A 20,587-nucleotide genomic window follows, 5' to 3' on the forward strand; every position below is an offset into this window, starting at 1 on the left:
GAATATAAAAGTTTGAAATGAGATTTGTGTTCCGTGGCACGCTCGGTCATTGCATGCCTTCTCTTGTCAGGTGGGCACGATGTGACGCGTGGCGTTGGTAGCATCGGTGTCATGGTGAGCAATATGACGCTCGGAATTGATCAGGAGACTCACGATGATCATGGTGTGATGATTTATTTCTGAATTATTGAAACATATAATTCGATGGCTGCTTCTCCAATCATGAATGTGTTAATAACTTGATTGGTAAATGTATCGTAACATTTTGTTGATTTAGTAACTAATTGATAATATATTGATAATGAAATAAACTGAAATATTTTCGGCTGACACTCGTCAGGGGTAATCGTTTGCGACTAGTAGAGAATTTGAAACCGTATATCATTCCCCTGACCAGCTGAAAATATTCGGGTTTATTTCAATATCAATATTAGCGTTGCTCGAAAATATCTTTTTTCTTCAAATTTTGCTGGCTATATGATAAAATGGTTAAGTTGGTTAAACAAACGATGCACGTCAAACTTGGCTCAATTCCAACCTGTAGAATCGAAGCTATTGTAGTTTGAAAATTTGAAATGAATTAACTAATATTTGTCTTCAAATTTTACTGGCAATTCCATGACATTGTTAAGTTGTCTACAAAAACGATGCATAGCAAGGAAATGGCAGAAGCGTAGTTATTGCTGTTCAAAATTTTGGATTTGTAGCAATAGTATTTACGGTGGCTAAAATTAATGATACAATTTTCCAAATCCTTAATTTTGGGCTTCAATAACTCCGCTTCTACTGGCTGGAATGGAGCCGAATTTGTAGTGCATCGTTTATTTTTTCGTACAGATAAAACAATCTAAAAAAATAGTCACATTCAAAAACTTTTGATAGTAATAAATATAAAAACTTTGTTAACTTGGCTTCTGCATGTTGAAATTGAACCAAATTTGGTGGGCAGCATTTGAAGAAAAAAGTTATTTTGGACTACTAACATTTTGTCGATTTCGTAACTAATATTCATTCGTCGAGATTGGTGTGAATCGAAGATATATGTATTTACTATTTTCGAATCGAAATCCATGCTTATTTCTGGAATAACAATTTTCAGGTTCGACGAGTCAGCGTGATTTGACTCATCCGATTCCGTCGCTGACTCAAGCCAACCAGGACGAATTTGTGCTGGAGACAAAACTGAAAATAATTGAGATTCTACATGTAAGAATAAGTTTCTGAACGTAGAGTTGGATAACTAGAAAATTTTCAGCTTTTCCAAAGTAAATTAAAATTAGGATTTTAGCTAAGCTGTTTTTGCAAAATTAAATTAGAATTTTAGCTAAACGGTTTTTTCAAATTAGATTAAAATGAGAATTTTGGGTTCACTGTTTTTTTCAAAAATAGAGTAGAATTAGAATTTCAACTTCACTTTTTTTTTCAAATTAGATTACAATTATAATTTCAACTTCACTTTTTTTCAAATTAGATTATAATTAGAAATTTAACTTCACTCTTTTTTCTAAATTAGTTCAAAATTAGAATGATGCTACACTGTTTTTCCAAATTAGATTAGAATTAGAATAAGTGAATTCACAAAAACTTGTAAATTAAATCATGAATTAGAAAGAAATAGAACAAAGCATTTCCAGGAAAACCAGAAATTAGATTAGAATTAAAAGGAGAACGTAGAAAATTTCGCAAATTAGATTAGAATTACATTACCGGCATCTTGCTCTAATTAGGCTAACTATAATTATTTAGTTGTGAAAGTCTGTCTGCGAGATGCAGAGATGTGCACTACCTGCATAATATGTGTCCTTTTGTTGTTTTGTGTCAGTTCATCCTGGATGTGCGGCTGGATTACAGAATATCGAGCCTGCTGTCCATTTTCAAACGAGAATTCGACGAAAACAATCAGCAAAACCAAGAGAACGCCGAAAACGGCGCGAACGACGATAAATCACCGACAAACAACAATCCCATGAAATCGTCGACTTCCTTCCCAAATTTGGACGAATCAGGTGAGCAGAGCTTACCGGTGGTACTTATAAGTTTGTCTTCCAAGCACTCAAGCGTGTTTCGACTTCTTACTGAAGTGGTTATAGTTTTAAATTTCTTCCACTTCTGGTTAGCATAATTATTAGCAAAACTACTTTTTACTTTATTATTTAGATGTAAAAGTACAAGTACAAAGTAGCTTTTCGACACCTATTTTATTCATTTCTTAATTTTGACGAATTGGGTTAGCTTTGACATATCCTGCAACTGCGATGCTGACAAGGTTGTTATTTTCAAGCAGAGTTGCTCGGTAACGAAGTAATACTACTTTTTCTGACGTTCGCGGTTCTCCTGCGGCTCTCCTGTAGCATTTTCAGGAAAGAACAGAATAAAGAGTGGAATTATAATGAGAGTGAAGACACATTTCGCAAATTACCTTAGAATTCGATTAGTTGTGCAAGTCTGCCTGATGAACCCCCAATCAGAAATCTGTCTCTCTAGCTCCGCCCATCAACCTGAACGTGATATCTGCGAAGGCCGAAGGCATATTCGACGGCTCCGTGGAAAGCTCCGGTCTGGATTTAGACGGGGAAGGGGGCCGCACTTTTCTGCGTGTCTTGCTGCACCTGGTCATGCACGATTATCCGCCGCTGGTCTCAGGAGCGTTGCAGTTGCTCTTCCGGCATTTCAGCCAAAGGCAGGAGGTCTTGCAGGCTTTCAAAAACGTGAGCAAATTTTTTGAAACGTTGCGTATTTGCCAATTTTCTTATTACGGCTAAGGTTGCGAAGATGAGAGGATTGAATATTTTCGAATTCGAATTTTGTTCCTGATTTTAAACGGGGTTGTGACCAAGTCACAAAGTTCCGTGCCACAAGTCAACCCAACTTTTGTAGTTTTGACTCGAGTCAAGTCGAGTCATTTTCAACTAAGATTAGAATTAACTCACTTTTCGAAACTAAAACTAGAACTAGAACTAGAATTAGTGACTTTTCAAAACTGAAACTAATACTCCAATAACTCACTTTCAAAATATCCAACTAGGTCTAGAATTACTCACTTCAAAGCTAAAATCAGAACTAGAACTAGAACCACTCACTTTCAAAATGTGCGACTAGGACTAGAATTACTCACTTTTCAAAACTGAAACTAAAACTAGAACTACTCACTTTCAAAATGTGCAAGTAGGACTAGAATTACTCACTTTTCTAAATTAAAATTAAAACTAAAACTAGAACTACTCACTTTTCTAAATTAAAATTAAAACTAAAACTAGAACTACTCACTTTGCCAAACTCGCAACTAGAACTAGAACTAGAACCACTCACTTTCAAAATTTGCATCTAGCACTAGGACCGTTCACTTTTGAAAATCTGCGTCTGGAGGTGGAAATACTCAAAACCAGTAATTGACTAACTGTCAACTAGCTAGATGGCTAGTTTGGACAATTGCGGATTATACCATGTCCAGTTACGTTCCAGTTTTCATAATAAATCTGGCCAAAATCATAGAATCCGTTTTCTTCAATTCCAAATCCAAATCCTTGCTAAGTTTCGAAACGCCACCAGGTTCAACTGCTCGTCACAAAAGACGAACACCAGAATTACAAAGAAATCAAGAAAAATCTCGACCAGCTGCGTTTGCTGGTGGAAAAAAGCGAACTTTGGGTCTGGAAAGGCAAGAACGGTTCCTCGGGCAGCGCCAGAAGGGAAATGTCTGGGCCGGAAGCAAGCGCGAAAAACGTGAGTCAACGTAAAAATAACTTTGTCGCATGTTCGGAGCAATGAATTCTCTCTCGATTTCATTGGTCTGCTACTAAATTTCCCTTTCTATTCACAAATCCACTTGTCGCAGTCTTCCAAATCGCGCAAGTCTGATGCTTTTCCTTAAATCTCAATAGAAACCCGGAGCCTTTTTTCCAGATTCTGGGGATTCACTGATTGAATTGTAAGGTTGCCTAAAAACTCTGCTCACCAAATTTGGCTGGATTCCAACTGGCGCAAGCCGATGCAGAGCCAATTGAATTTTTTGAATTTATTCAAAAAATTGAATTTTTTTTTCAAATTTTACTGTCAACCCCATGAAATTGTTAAGTTGACTAAAAGAACGAAGCTTGACAATTTTTGTTCACTTCCAACCGGTAGAAGCGAAGTTATTGTAGTTGGAAATGTTGGATTTGCAAAAATAACATTGAAGTGGGGTCATGCCAGAATTATGAATGAAAAACTCAAAAACTTAACTTCGTGTCAAATTTGTGTGCATCGTTTTCGCAGACAACTCACAATTTCAGTGATACTTGATTTTTTTTACAATTTTTTGATAATAAATTCAAAAATTTCAATTGGCTACTGGTTGGAATCAATCCAAATTTGGTGTGCAGCGTTTTTTTAGGCTACCTAACAATGTAATCCATGAATCCAAGGAATCCTGAAAAAAGATATAGACATAGAGAAAACTACTGACTGACTTTGTCTCTTGGTATAGCTCCTCTATAGCCCCAATAGGATATATATACCAAAATTTTACTAATTTCTAGTAATATTAGTGATTAATGCACCTTCGTTGAAATGATAAAAGTAGTTATTACTGTTGTGTTCAGACTTTGCTACTTTTACTTGAAGTAGTTTTGCTAAATTTACTTGTACTCGAGGATAAATTTACCCCGATACTTCTACTCGTGCAGGAGTAGAAAAGCAATGTTGACTACTTTCACCAAATCTGTTTGCAATACGATGATCGTCCTCATAGTAATTGCTGTGTGGCATGTTTGCTTTTGGTGCCGGCATATTTTACATTTTTCCTGCTCTTGCATGCGACACGTTACTTGACATCTGTGCCAGCGTAAATCAGACCTGCTCTCGGATGAGTGAATCACCTGTATATGTTGAACGTCATGTATCGGTGCTTTTCAAGGCTATACCCTTTGTTGAATATCAAAAAAACTCCAAAAATGGGCAGGAATTGAAATAATCGGCGAAAAAAAAATGCTCGTTTAGGATGCTAACCAGGGTTGTAACCAAGTCACAAGGCTCCGTGTTGCAAGTCAATCTCACTTTAATACTTTTGACTCTAGTCAAGTCGAGTCATTTTCAATTCACCACCGAGTCAAGTCCAGGTCCAAGACTTGGTTCGTTACATGCACAATGACCCGAGTACAAGTCGAGTCGAAACACAAATTGACTCGAGTCGCCGAGTCATGTTGCACATTTTAAAAAATGACCCGAGTCACCAAAATGACAACCCTGCTGCACTATTTGTGGAATGTCGACAAACCTGGAAAAAGTATGTTGACTTTGTCGAAAATCTATACTCGAGTACCATTAGTAGTAATTTCTAAGGAAAGAAGGTAGTATTCACAACCCGATTTTGCCTAAGAAACTGGATGCCGTCACACTTCTGGTTACTAGCACTTGCATGTCAAAAAAAACAACGCTAGTGCCACTTCAAATGTGTAAAATTTTTGAAAATATATTGAGTTATTGTGGTACAGGGGTTATTTTACGCAGTTTTCATTGCGATTTCACTCATTACTGTGATGAAAACTTTACGAAAACCTACTTTCTTTTTTCTGCAATGCAATGCGTAAAAATCACAGCAGCAATAACCTTGGCCTTGAAAAGTAAGAAGTGGCTTTGTCAAAAAACTGTGGCAATTAAAAGTGGAAACAATCTAAAACATAAGCACTTGAGAAACTAATGCGATTAGGCAAAATCAACATAAGTGACTCCAAAAAAAAAAGCAGGATTTGTTAATGCCCGAACGCATCTGATTGTACTGTTGGTCCCATTCTTCTGAAATATTTGGTTTATATCGGCCAAGTCATCCCAGTCTCTGTTAGCTGACTAGACATGTCTATTAGGGCTCTTCAAAAATGACTTTTTTTCTCAAATCGCACTGGCTACTTGATAAAATTGTTGGGTTACCTAATTTAAGCCTACACACCAAATTTGGTTCAATTCCAACCAGCAGCCGCATTGCTACAGGAGAAGAAAGTTTCTATTTGTTATATAAAAATAAATCACAAAAAATTTAGAAATTTTCTAGTCACCCTATGAAAGCGTTAGGTTGTCTATAGAAACCATGCTCACCAAATTTGGTTCAATTCCAACCAGTAGAAACGGGGTTATTGCCGTCGAAAAATTTGGATTTGAATAAAATAGTGTGTACGGTGGGCACGACTATAATAAATATTTAAAGAATTGGTCACCTTAAATACTATTTTATTCATAGTCCAAATTTTTTGACTACAATAACTTCGCTTCTACTGGTTGGAATTGAACCAAATTTGGTGTGTAGGCTTAAAGTACGTAGCCTAACAATTTTATCAAGTAGCCAGTGCAATTTTAGAAAAAAAAGTCATTTTTGAAGAGCCCTAGTGTCTGTGTCACCTAATAATTCTAATAAACTCATCATGTTCACACTTTCCAACTTTCCAACGAGTCGGCCGTGCAAAATCGAGTACCTGAGTCATCCGTTTCTGGAACGAGTATTGTCATCTCTTTCTACTCGACTCGAAGCATTAGAATTAATACTCTAGTCCTCGTGCCCCCAGCGTCAGTTGACTTTCTTTTTCCCTATCGGTTCCACGCATGCCTTGTTTCATCACAATTCCTTTTCTCTGGGCGGTCATCAGTTTTCCGCGACTAGCCGCGATTCTCGCGATATGAGCGTCGACTTTCCGAACCCTACGAGCGACGCAGGAGAGAGGCCGTCTATTAGTTCGTCGTCGTTCAAGAACTACGCGACCATCAAGGAGGTTTGTCTGCTTCTCTCGCTCGGACTTGTGCAAACTCGCAGTCTAGTTAGCCGACCATCAACTAGCTACTGTTTTTTTGAGTCGGCCTAGTCCTATAGTTCTAGTTGCGGATTTTAAAAAGGTAATTTTTTCTATATTTTGTTCTAGTTGCGGATTTTGAAAAGGAAGTAGTTCTAGTTCTAGTTTAAGTGAGTAGTTCCAGTCATAGTTGCATATCTTGAAAAGTGAGTAGTTCTGGTTCTGTTGCTAGTTGCGGATTATGAAAAGGGAGCAGTTCCAGTTCGAGCTGCGCATTATCATCAAAATGTGAAACTAGCAACTTGCAACTAAAACTACTCGTTTTTCATAAGTCAAAACTAGAACTGTAAATACCAGAACTCGCTCTTCAAAATCCGCAACTAGAACTACAACTACTCCCTTTTCAAATTCCACAACTAGAACTAGAACTACTTACCAATGCCTGCATCTACATTCTACAATTACTGTCTTGTCAATACTAAATCGTTGAATGTTACATGGGATTATTGAATCCATAATTTAATTGCCAAACAACTAAAAAAGCGCGTGTCTTCGTTTGGCGTGAATCGTGATACTGGTGTTCTGTTTTGTGGTGTTCTTGCTGCCATGGGTTGCTTTTTTATGGTCGAAAACTCTCCCATTTCAAACTCGACACCCTTTCCTTTTGAAATGCTGATTCTGCCTAAATACGTTTTAAGTCATTGGCAATTCAGGAATTCGTATTATCGGTTATTAGTTATTTGTGTTTTAGTTAGTTTCGGATTTTAAAAGGTTAGTTCTAGTTGTAGTTGCGACATTTCGAAATCCAGCAGTTTGTACAAGTCCGCTCTCAGTCATATTTCGCTTGCTTTTTCACTCTGCTGCATGCTTGCTTTGGTAGAAATTGTAGGCATGAGGCTTATAACCACAGTATGCGTCATTTGGGTGTTTACTTCATTGCTGTCGGAAAGCACTTGCATTGTTTTGCAGTTGATAAAGCTCTCAATGGTCGCCTCTAGGCAGCATTAAGAAAACCCACTGTAACCTAGTCTGATAAAGCGCCTAATCCATCTCATGGCTTTGTATTTTTGCTGGTTCTGGTATAATATTGGTAGTTTTATACAGTACGTTTTGCGTTTGATGCAGCTTTTGGCATTGATTTTCATCTCAAGTTTGCGGTAAGAGCAGTTGGCTTTATGTTAATGGTGAAATCATTTTGTTAGTGAGGCGCATTTGCTCTTTTATGCTTTCTATGATATATATGAGGTGTGTAAGGAGGTACTGTCTTATCTTATCGTGGATATATTTACAAAATAAGGTTAAAATTCAAGACAGCTATATACTCAGTTAGATTTTTTTTCAATTTGGTGAATGATCGATGAATCGTTATATTGTTCCATGTAAATTTGCAGATTTTGACAAAATTAGCTCAACTCTGCGTGTCTGGGCCGCTGAAGAACCCAAGACGCGAACAGCAACGATTGTTACGCAACATGGGTGCTCACACGGCCGTGCTAGACCTGCTACAGGTAAGTTTGGGGTAAGAGGTGGTCAAAGAATTAAGTATTGCTACTCAAGTAGAAGTAGCTTCCTGGAGGTACAGAACTTCAATATACAATTGAATAGTGTATTCATATTGAAATGAACCCGAATATTTTCGGCTGACACTCGTCAGGGGTAATCGTCAGCAACTAGTAGAGAATTTGGAATAACATTGTATATCAACAATCGTATCACAAAATATGACGTTACTAGCATGAAAGAGAGAGCGGTCAATGTACTATTTTTTAGGTGCTGACGATTACGCCTGACGAGTCTCAGCCGACAATATTCGGGTTCATGTCAGTATGAACATACTATTCAATTGTATATTCAAGTAGAAGTGAAAGTACTTAATTACAAAATGTACAAAATGAAAATAAATGGTTAAAAAATTTGCTCAAGTCAGTGGCTTTAAAAAGTGAATTTGGTTGGATGTGTCACATACTTTTGTCATTTATAAAAAGTAAGTATATTAGCCTTACTAACTTTTGAGTAGAAGTGGAAGTTGTCTGTAATCATAACGGCTGGAGTAAGTAGTACAAGCAGGTAGAACCCAAACCTAAGCAAGTACTCTGAGAAGTAGCAGTACTCGCTATTGGCACCTGAGTAAGTAATACAATAGGTAAAACCAGGTAGAGTACTCTGAAAAAGTACAAGTACTCCGTTACTGATAGCCTCCGTGCTCACGTTTCAGATCTCCTACGAAAGGACGGCAGACGTTCACATGAAAGAAGTCATGAGTTTGGCTCACACGTTTCTTCAAGACTTTTGCAAGGGCAACCCCCCGAATCAGGCCTTATTGCACAAGCACCTTTCGTTATTTATGACCCCGGGGGTGAGTGTTTTGATTTGCTGTTACTGATATAGGGTTTCAAAGCTCTCCATTTCAGTTGCTGGAAGCACAGACAATGCAAGCTATATTTCAAGACAACGTATCCCTGTGCAACGAAGTCACGCATTCGGTTATACAACACTTTGTCCACTGTATAGGTATGTGAGGATACTCTTGGCGGCACAGTATTTCTGCATATAATTGCATAATATATTCATTATATAAATATGCTGTCCTCTGTTTCGTTACCTTCAATTGAATGGGATCTTGAAATTTTTAAATTGTGTTGAAAATCATGTTTTAGCTCAATTTTTCTGCCAAAAAAATGTAAGAATGGCCGGATATCAGGCACTGTCTGTATGTTTTTACTCTGAATTTCAAATTGCTAGTCAGAATCGGATTCCGAATGAGTATCCGCTAATCTCTTCCTGTGAGGGTTCTTGGAAAATGCATTTTTTCAATATTTTATAGGGTACCCTATGAAATTTTTGCGCATGACTTGAACCAAGTCACAAGACTCGAGACTCAGACGGCCAAAAACCACATTTCATTGTAATTTCGAAGGATAACAGGTAGCGCCCTATTGGGATTTCGTCTATTGGTACTGGTACTTGAAAATGCGACCAGAAACTGCTTAAAGTGAGGAAAATTAGCATACTATAAATGCGAACCATTCGTTATCACCAAACAGAGTTATAAAAAGTGGGTTTACAAGACTTTAACTACAAAACTGGGCAGTCAACACAATGACTTGGACTTGGACTCGAGTCATAATACCATGACTCGGACTCAAACCTCATCTCGCTGACTTGGACTCGGACTTGACTCTGTGGTGAGTTGAAAATGACTCGACTTGACTCGAGTCAAAACGATAAAAGTTAGATTGACTTTTCACTCGGAACCTTTTGACTTGGTTACAACCCTGCTGGCACATCTTGCAACTGTTTTTAGTACTGTTTAGGCCAAATTTTTAGAAATTTTGATGTAGGCCTACCGCGTTTTTTAGGCAACCCACTAATTTCATGGGTTACCCAGAAAAATTTGTAAATATGATGGTACTTTTCAACAATGCTGTTGACATATATACCTTCAGAATGCTGAAGCCTCTTCCTTGCGGGAGAATAATATGCTCGGTTGCTGTTTAGAGAGCCACGGTCACCGCACCGAGTATCTCAAATTCCTTCAAGCTATCATCAAAGCGGAAGGCAAAGGCCACATACGCAGATGTCAAGACATGGTGATGGCCGAGCTGGTCAACACACAAGCCGGCGAAGAGGTAAATGATTTATTTCTTTTACACGGCTGTTTACTGACTTGTTTACAATAGAATTGTACATTAACATTGAAATAAACCCGAATATTTTCGGCTGACACTCGCCAGGGGTAATCGTCAGCAACTAGTAGAGAATTGGGAAGAACATTGTATATCAACAATCGTATCACAAAACATGACGTCAATGGCATCGAAATCCAAGCTGGCATTAAAAGAGTTTGTGTATAATAAAATAGTGCACTGAGATTAAGCCATCTGTTAGCCTTGAGTACTTGAATTTTCATATTTTGTGATCTGATTGTTGTTGCACAATGTTCTTTCCAATTCTCTATCGTTGCTGACGATTGCCCCTGGCGAGTGTCAGCAGAGAATATTCGTTTTCATTTGAATATTGTCACATCTTTTGATTGCATACTGAGGCTTTGTACCTCCTGAGTATCTTTAATTATTAATTTTCAGTTTGAAAACTACCATGATTTGTTCAGGCACAGCCTTATGGACCGTGTTACAAGGTTGGGTAGCATTTGTGTTCGGTCACTATGTTTAGTTGTGTTGTTGCGTATCAGAATCATGATGGCGTCTGTGAAAATTACCTTTATTCTGATGTTGTTCGTGCAAGTATGTGCTCAACGAGAAATTTAAAACACCTCAAAAAAGTCAGCGTTGCCACTCATTGTACTCGAGTATAAAATTTCATGCTGGTGACGCCATATTAAGTGATACCACTGTTGATAAACAATGTTCTTTCCAATTCTCTACTAGTTGCTGACGAGTGAGAATTACCCCTGAAGAGTGTCAGCCGAAAATATTCGGGCTCATATCAATGCGAATAGATTATTCAATTGTATATTGAAGAAGCTCTTCAACTTTAAATAGTAGTTGCTCAATTACAAGTAGAAGTTGTAAGCTTCTATTTTCAATTTCCAAGTCATGTCAAAATCACTTCATCTGGGAGTAGAAAACAAAAGGTCTGAGATGTGGTGGAAAATTGACTAATCAAAAGAACTTCAATAAAATCAATAAATCATTACGGTAAAATTGTCGAAATTGATTCCAAAGTCCAAGTTTTTCACAAACTGCATTGTCGTGGTGTGTTAGAGGTTACTCGTGAATTAGGTCGGGGGAAAATCGAGTACCTGACTAGATTCTGATTACGGTATTGTGCTTCGAGTTGAGTATCTGAGTACGTGAGTGCCCACATCAAGATGTCGAAACCGCATGAAAATCGTTGAAAGTTGAAATATGTACCTTTTATGCGACCACAAAGAACTCGGTTCGGATTGGAGCACCCAAATCATTGTGCTCGGCTCTCCGTGTCGCCAACTGCCTCTGAATTTCACTTTGTTCCTAACCTGGTCAGGTGCTGCTATTTTACAACGACGGATCTTCCTTCAACACTCTGTTGAATCTAATGCGACATTTCACTGCGTGCGGACGGCATCTGATGCAAGACGAATGCAGCCCGTTGCTGTATCACATTGAACTTGTACAGCTGCTCGGTGAGACTCCTGCGTCGCGCATTAGCGTGCTCAAAATTTTTTGCGGCTATTTCGTTAACACACCAAATTTGACTCATTTCCAACTAGTAGATGTGAAGCTACAGGAGTATGAGAGTTTTGAATTGATTATCAAGAGCTATAAAAAAAAATTTCACGTTTTGTGGTCCACCCCTTGAAATTGATAAGTGATCTAAAATAATGATGTATATCATTTTTCGCTCTGTTCCGACGGGTAGAAGCAAAGTTATTGCTGTTTAAAATTTTGGATTTGAAAAAAAAATAGCAATGACGGTTGGTAATCCCAGAATAACCAAATAGCAATACCAATAGTTAATAGCTTAACACGTTCTCGTTGGAATTGACCCAAATTTAGTGTACAAAGTTTATTTCAGCCAACCTAACCATTTTACTAAATAGTCAAGGAAACTTGAAAAATAAAGTTGTTTAAGAACAACCCTACTAACCATAATTAGCATTCACTCCTATATGTGATGGATAGTTTTGGTAAAAACAAGTACAAATGAAAGTAATCTAAATACAAAAGATCTTGAGTAACGAATGAATGCAGGCAATAGCTACTTCAAAAACATAAAAGTAGTGCATGTAACGACTGCTTCATTTCAGCTTATTGCACCGAAGGCAAGAACGTCTACACGGAAATTAAATGTCACAGTTTATTGCCTCTTGGGGACATTGTGCAGGTGAGATATTTTAATCGTTTCACAGTACTTGGCTATTTCACCTCAATGGTCTCGCGCAGACTTGGACAACTAAATAATTGCAGTTGCATAATTAGACTAATTAGAGTTACATGTTGGTAATGTAATTCTAATTTAATTTGTGAGATGTTTCTATGCTCTCGTATTAATTTTGATCTAATTACTGGTTTTCCTGAAACTGCAATGATTATAAGAATAAACTCCTTTCAGTTCTGAATTGCATTCGATTTTCAAGTGTTTACGAACTCAATGATTGTAATGCTAATCTAATTTGGGAGAAAGCTGTAGCTATAATAATTTCAATTCTAATCCAATTTGAAAAAAAAGCTGTGTACCTACAATTCTAATTCTATTCAGGTTGTGACTCATAAAGAATGCATCGCGTCGGTGAAAAACGCGTACGTCAACTTTCTCAATCACTGCTACGTCGACACGGAGGTCGAGATGAAAGAGATCTATTCTTCAAATCATATTTGGACGCTCTTCGACGATTTTATGGCGGATATCGAGAGGGTGAGAGCGAGGCTGGGAGTGTAAATTGACAATCAGTTGTCGCAGACTTGTACATAATACCATTCTAGTTGATGGATGGTTAACTAACTACTTGTTGTTTGAGTAGTTCTGTTTCTAGTTGTGGATTTTGAAAAGCCAATAGTTCTAGTTGTATATGCGCTTTTTGAAAATAGCTGGTTCGAGGTACAGAACTTGAATATAGCTTTCAATACAATATCCATTGTAAAATATTATTTATTGAACTCGAAGACTTTTCGGGTGCCTCTTTTCAAGAGTTAACGGCACACTAAAGGGATTTAAACAGATTTAAAAGCAAAACGCTATGACGATTACCAAGCATATGCTTCGTCAATTGGTGAGCATTTGAGTGAAAACCACGCCTGTGCACAGCACTATGATGACAATATGTTCACTGTCATTGCGCGTGGTAGGTTTTTGTTTCATCTAAAAGTGCTGCAGTCTACTATTATTCAGTTGAACAAACCTATTTTATATAGACAAAAAGATTTCCTCTATAACCTACAAATTTCTCATTAGTGCGTGTGGTTTATTTATGAATTGCGCTGCTACTATAGTACCGTATGTCCGTATACTTTATAGTTTGTTATTGTTGCCATTGGTACAATGCGAATTTCATGGTCTGTGATTTTGATTGTTGCATCATACTTTGCCTTTTTGGTTTTGCTTTTAAATCTGTTTAAATCCCTTTAGTGTGCCGTTAACTCTTGAAAAGAGGCACCCGAAAAGTCTACGAGTTCAATAAATAATATTTTACAATGGATATTGTATTGAAAGCTTTTTAGAAAAGTGAGTTGTTCTAGTTCTAGTTCTGGTCGTAGTTGCGGATCTTGAATAGGCATTGGTTCTATTTCTAGTTGCAAAATTTGAAAAGTAGGTAGTTCTGGTTCTAATCCTACTTGTGCATTATAAAAATCCAGTAGTTTGTACAAATCTGAGAGAGCCGAATTTCAGATTCGCGCGTTCGACACCGAGAAAGAAGCGCACGCCAGCCCGCTGCAGTCCTACATCGGCACCACTGTGATGGATATCATCACCATGTTCTTCAGCTCGCCGTTCTCCGATACCACCACCATGATTCAGGTATCTGCCTAGTGATTTTTTTGGATGAAGAATGCTTGCTAGAACTCAATGCCTTAAACACAGGATTTACGGAAAAAAAGATTTTGTTTTTGGACCATTCCCGCTTCTACTTGAACAGTTTTTGGGCACTCTCGATTTTGAACAGTAGAAAATAGTTCTTGGACGAGTGTGAGAGTAGAATGGTGTTCATTATTTTTAGAGGTGGTTCGTAACAAAGTAGGCTACTCTTAATTTACGACATTACTTTTACTCGAGTACCAGCTATGACTGCTTTGATCACGTCTACTTTTACTTGAGTAAAAAGTTTTGATGTTACTCCTACTTCTATTTGAGTACCAACGATGACTACTTTGAGCACTTCCAACTAAACAGCGTAATATCAGTGTTTCAGGCAATCTTGTCTCTTATTTTCACATTTATTTGTTATTTTCGAAGACCCGTCAAACGACTTATGTGAAGTTGATGCGTTCCATCGTCGAACTTTACCAAAGTCCGAATTTACTGACGCAAAGCAAAGGAAAAGTGGAAGAAACCATCAAGAAACTGGCAGAAGTTGGTGAGTCGACACCAAAATCAGCTGCAATTACGTTTTGATTTTTCAGGGCAACTACATTTATCTCTAGTTTTCATTAGGGTTGGGCACAATGATTTGAGTATCAACTCTGACGATTCGAGTCGAGTATGGAGATTTGCGCTACTTACTGTGAAAGTTGATTTACCAATGAATGTTATATTTTCGATACTATTTTCCACTGTGGAATCCTTGGATCTCGATTGGTCGTATCGCAGCATATGAAATATGTAGTGCAAAACTACACACTGCGCTTGTTCAAAAATAACATTTCACTTCATATTTTGCTGGCTGTTCAATAAAATTGGTAAAAATTTGGCTCAATTCAAACCTGTCAAATTTATTGGATTTCAAAATTTGTAACAATAGTACTTATAGTGGGTAGTTCTTGAAGAATCTCCTACTCTAAATTCTATTTAGACAAAAATTCTTTAGACAACTCAAAAGCTTTATGGTATTGCAGTGAAAGATACATGTTTAAACTTTCCACATCTTTAGTACTGTTATGGCTTCATAATGAGCACTCGAATACCGGACTCATCCTAATACTTGATTCAGACTCGGATCAGTCAGGTACTCGATCGTGCCCGGCCCTAGTTATCATCTTATCACCCCGATGAAGATACCTAACATGATATCACCAACACGGTACTTGTAAAAAGTTCATCCATGTTAAGTTAGATTTTAAGCCCTAACCACCCAATTTGAAATACAGGCTCCCTCAATGTGTTGTGTTGCATGTTGTGTTGTGTTGTGGTGTTCTTTGTGTTAATGTGTTGTGTTCATGCAAAGAATGCGCGAAGCAGCTACCATACTTGCCATGATACTTCTCATCTGTTTGTACGTGTTGCAGAAGCGTTAGCAAATGACGAGACGCGACGCCAAAATCTTGGTGCATCAAAAAGTATATATCGTACAATTCTAAACCTAGTACAAAATTAATAAGATGACTAAATTGTAACAATGGTAGATGTTAGAATACTTAAGTATCAACTCGGAAGATTTTATATTCCGTACGTTGATACTCTTGGTTCTTAAAGACGTCAAGTTATAGACTGTCCAACATTCTTATCAATAACATGGTATCAAGCTTTCTTTTCTCTGACTCACACATTCTTTCCACCTGACAACACTACCTCTACTTGAGCACCAATGCCGATTATAATGACCACATTACCCTGTAAGAAATACATCAATATTTCCAGTGTAGCAGTCACAGATACTACAATGCTGTGAGGTCTCGAAAATTGTCGATATTGTCACCTCCGTTGATCGATATATCGAAATGTGATATCGGCGAAAGTAAATTGGTCAGTCTCTAGTCACAACGCGTCTCAAGTGGACTAGCAAGTCAAAATCTCGAAAAAATATCAAAATTTTCAATTTTTTTTCATGGCTTGAAATATCAACATAGTAGGCTACCTATACTCCTACCTCATGGGCTCATGGCCTTATCTTACCCAAAACATAACTGAAAACTCCATAATATCGATTTTTGGCACTGGTTTAGTATCTTTTATTACTGGTAAAATGTTTATGAACGTTTTTCTCCATTGTAAAATTTTGTTGAACACTTCATGGTAAATCAAAAATTTTTATGACATATATGTCGTATAGTATTCACTCAGGTTTTTTTTAAAAGCCAACGTCGAGACCTATGTTACGCTAAGAGTTGTTTGGCCTAGGTCCACCTAGCACAGCAAACTTTTTGAAAAAAGGACCTGAAATTTGAAATTTTGAAATTACAAAATGAAATTTCTCCAAGAAGGGTTACACATATTTCTTCAAACTTTAGTGTAACACAGCACTGTCCTAGTACTTCCTAGAGAAAGCGTTGGATCACAAAAAGGGCAACACAATTTTGAGATTTTGCATTCCCACAATCCACAATCTGCTGGGTAGAACAAAATTTCTTGTTTTTTTTGTATATAGCATAGCAACATCTAGCCACAGTGAAAATTTCATGGTGATGGTGGTAGCCATCTGAAAATTAGGTTTTTGACCTGCTAATCCCCTTAATCTTCATTGGGACTCTAGTTAACTAAGAAAGCCTTTTTCTTGCTTGGGGGCAATGGTGTCTACGTTCTGTGATTTGGCAGGCTTTCGTGTCAAAAACTATACCAAAATGCATCAATATTATCCGAGTTTATGATGTAGGTAATAAAAAAGAACGATGTTGAATGTCGTCATTGCGTAGTTTCAGGAATCCATCCGCTAAAAATGATGAGTTAACCTCATTTTGTCTTATAAACCAGCAAAGAAATTTCGAGTTCGCATACCACAGGACCTTCAGAACCTGATCATTCTGCAACAAAGCGTTAATGTTTTCGGTTAGCCTGACTTTTCTCTTTTGCATGTCTAATTTTCGTAGCTTTGCAATCGATCAAGCTATCAAACCTTTCCAATCTCTGCTTATGAAGCTTGCGGTATTCTGCATGCGTGCATGGTTGTGTATAATCGCATGTCGGTTTACTGATTGAAAAATTCATATTTTTGACGCGAGTGTATTTTCGCTGCATATACTGTAAAGTTTCATTGCAGAATTATGCTTTTCATGCGATATGTTATGAGTGCAACCATTATTTTGTGTCCGTTAATATGTAACGGTTAATCATTGTACCATTTGACCATATCTAGAGATCTATCACGAGCCAATCATTGGTGTTATGCTGGCAATGTTACTCCGTTAGCGGTTAAGAGAGAATGATGGTGACTTTTTAAACGGGTGTGTAAAAGTAGTCGTTGGTGTTGCACAAGTAGAAGTAGAAGTAACTTTGTAAATTTAAACCAAAGTACAAGTAAAGTAGTCATTTCCTTGTAAGCAAAAAGTGAGCATTTTAGGCCTAGTTTTAGATGGAAATTAGAAGTAGAATTCGTCTGAAATGGTAGCAGTTTGAGTAGTGCGAGTAGTTGAAGCTGCTTGAATACTCAAAGAAGTACTCTGCATCCACGATTCATTTTTAATTGTTACATTTAGCTTACCCAACTTACATCGACTTACGACCTGATTATCTTGAATCAAATATTTGGTGTTTCCGAATTCCCAGTCGTATGTATTATAGTTGAAATAGACTGTAGCATCCAAAAGTATAATTCCTATATTCCTATCTCGATGTCATGCTATAATAAACTGAATTTAATGACCAACTGCTACTGTGTGCATTAGGGTTGTTCAAAATTCAAAATTTTTCCCAAATTCCGTGCATTCACTGATTAAATAGTTAGGTTGGCTAAAGACATGCTGCGCACCAAAATTGGCACATTTTTCACTTTCATTGGTATTTTTGCCTATTGAAAACTTTCAACTGCAATAGCATCGCTTTTACTGGTTGGAATTGAGCCAAATTTGGTGTGCCGAGTTTTTTGAGCAACGTAACAATTCAATTAGTGAAAAAACGTTAATTTTGAACAGCCCTACTATTCCTATTTTGTACCGAATTCCTGTGCCTCCAGGAGTGTGTTTTAATAACGTGTACGTTTTCAATGCGAAGCCAAACAAAGGAGTATTGTTGTGCCCGCCGGTGTCACCAGACTCGTATCCGATTTTGGGCAAAAGACCAACGTCATGGATGTCATCCACAAATTTCGGAGTCTGCGGACCGTAACAAAGCGAGATTCCGTCACGACGAATCAGGTGTTGACTCAAACCATTATATAGTTCCCATTTTTTTCCACATTATTCTAACATTTTGGCAATATTGCATATCTGGCCATGGTGTTTGATTCCACACAATGACGATCATCTTCAAGACACCTATAAACTATAAGAAATGGGTCCATAGTCCTTGTAGTCGCTGATTCTACCATGCTGTGATGTCACAAAAATTGTCGGTATTTTTCTAGCTCTAATGGCTGATATTGATATTTCTTTAAAAGTGCGATAGCGACCCCATATTATCGGCGTACAGATCATCTGACAGGCTCTGGTCATATGATACAAGTATGTGTGTGTGTGAGTGTGGACGTGGTTGCTGATGGTTTGGGTGAACGAAACTTTGAAATTCACGTTTTTCTTACAAATTTTAATCGGAGACTTGTTCAAAAATATGCGCGATTATTTCTTCCATTTTCTCAAGGTTTCGTTGAATTTCCGCAGTTTTGTCGTTAAAATTGTACGTTTCGGAGCGCTCCAGTGGTATTTTGTATGTTTTCTGAAATTTTTGCATTCATACATATTTCGATATCATTGTACGGTAATTATACATTTTAGTACAATCATGTCGTATTTTCATGTTTTCTGAAATTTTCCGATGCGTTCCAGTGGTATTTAGTATGCTTTCCGAAATTTGTTGGTTCATTCCAGATGTATTTAAAATGTTTTCTGAAAGTTTCCAGTACATTCCCAGTGGTATTAATATGTTTTCGTCAAATTTCTGGTGAATCCAGTGCTATATCGTATGTTTTCCCGAAATATTTTCGTGCATTACAGTGGTAGTTTGTATGTTTTCAGAAATTTTTGAGTTCCTACATTTTTGTACATATTTGTATGTATGTAAAATATGTGCTTAACCGCAGTGCATTTTATCGTATTGTTCGTCACCACTCTGCATGCGTCCAATCACGCGTATGTTGTCCACACACGTCAGAGGCAAAGCTCTGCAACTATGTAGCATTGCAACGAATGGTGCGGGTTTATTTTGTCCTTTGCGGAGATAATTTTGCGTGAAATTCACGACTTTCGCTTCCTTGCCTGCCTCTCTCTTGCCGCGATTCTCCAGCTTCCAAACAAGAGTAATTCCGTCTGATTTGTGATTAAATCGGACGCGTTCGGAATGCCGGAATGTAATTGTAACGAAAATGGAGATTTTCATAATTGCAGTACTCCTAGTCTTGGATGGATTTGGCCCCTGGGGCTCGTAGAAGATAAAACTATGTTATTCCCATATGTGGAGCTCAATTTTTTAGGCTAGTTTATAACGTAGATGTAAACTTTGTCAGATTAGGGCTGCGCTCAATGATTTGGGTGCTCATATCTCAATCAAGTATCAATTCTAATGATTCGATTCGAGTAGAGGGATGATTTTTTTTCAAGTACTGAAATTATTCACTCCGTTTCACTATGAGTTAATTTAAGTTCATTTTAGTTTCAATACTATTTTCCACTATGGAAGAATGTAAGCTTTAATTAGTTGTACTGCTGCATACGAAATATGTAGTACAAAGCTACCTACATTAGCGGATTATGCCTGGCAGTCCTTTAAATGCAAAGTGATTAGTGTCTGGAGTTGGCCATTTCCATCACGTACCCTTAATTGTAGAGAAATTTCTTTCACTTTTATGATAAATGTTATTTGTCATTTCACTCTGCCTGGAAACCATTTTGATACGGATCAAGCGATTATGTGTTCATTGAAGCGTGTCTCATTCTGCAGTCGTGCGTAATGTCGCATTACTGTCAAAGGTTGGAGATTATAAAGTCAAAATCTCAATTCTAGATGGTGTAATTCAGCGGTTCTCAACCGCCAGTGTAAACTTTCCTGCCATAGAGATTACAATTTTTGTGCCTCAATTGCAAAATGAAAGGATTAGATTGTAATATCCAATATTTGCTTCTGAGTGATGATTACGATTTCGGATAATTTTTTATTTTTGAAAGTTCACTGCAGAGTTGTAATGACTCGAGTCATATCTTGACGCTCTTGACTCTTGGCTGTCGTTTCTTGATGACTCAACTTGACTCGAGTCCCAGTTTCTCTGTGACTCAACTTGACTCGAGTCGCATTTGTTCGGCGACTGCACTTGGCTTAAGTCGCAGTTTCTCAATGACTCAACTTGACTCGAGTCGCAGTTTTTTTGATGACTC

At 37.5% G+C, this 20,587-nt stretch overlaps 1 protein-coding gene across 14 annotated transcripts in view; it reads left to right on the forward strand.

The window, feature by feature from the left end:
* The window catches only part of LOC145440621 (inositol 1,4,5-trisphosphate-gated calcium channel ITPR1-like), a 214,386-nt gene that overhangs the window by 162,764 nt on the left and 31,035 nt on the right, over positions 1-20,587 (forward strand). For 7 of the 14 annotated variants that reach the window (XM_080318283.1, XM_080318287.1, XM_080318292.1 and 4 more), the window contains 16 exons: positions 71-163; positions 1,100-1,206; positions 1,823-2,006; positions 2,485-2,708; positions 3,550-3,723; positions 6,615-6,737; positions 8,147-8,263; positions 8,971-9,111; positions 9,167-9,266; positions 10,254-10,384; positions 11,742-11,880; positions 12,505-12,581; positions 12,957-13,112; positions 14,085-14,213; positions 14,649-14,769; positions 17,040-17,114. In XM_080318283.1, coding sequence (XP_080174409.1) covers positions 71-163; positions 1,100-1,206; positions 1,823-2,006; positions 2,485-2,708; positions 3,550-3,723; positions 6,615-6,737; positions 8,147-8,263; positions 8,971-9,111; positions 9,167-9,266; positions 10,254-10,384; positions 11,742-11,880; positions 12,505-12,581; positions 12,957-13,112; positions 14,085-14,213; positions 14,649-14,769; positions 17,040-17,114 — 2,091 coding nt within the window. Of the gene's footprint in view, positions 1-70; positions 164-1,099; positions 1,207-1,822; positions 2,007-2,484; positions 2,709-3,549; positions 3,724-6,614; positions 6,738-8,146; positions 8,264-8,970; positions 9,112-9,166; positions 9,267-10,253; positions 10,385-11,741; positions 11,881-12,504; positions 12,582-12,956; positions 13,113-14,084; positions 14,214-14,648; positions 14,770-15,637; positions 15,689-17,039; positions 17,115-18,275; positions 18,419-20,587 lie in introns of all 14 variants that reach the window. The other 7 variants (XM_080318284.1, XM_080318297.1, XM_080318286.1 and 4 more) reach the window with 6 other exon arrangements.

Source organism: Botryllus schlosseri, chromosome 6 (genome assembly GCF_051294905.1).
Source record: "Botryllus schlosseri isolate E-star chromosome 6, Bs_hap1, whole genome shotgun sequence".
Taxonomy (NCBI): domain Eukaryota; kingdom Metazoa; phylum Chordata; class Ascidiacea; order Stolidobranchia; family Styelidae; genus Botryllus; species Botryllus schlosseri.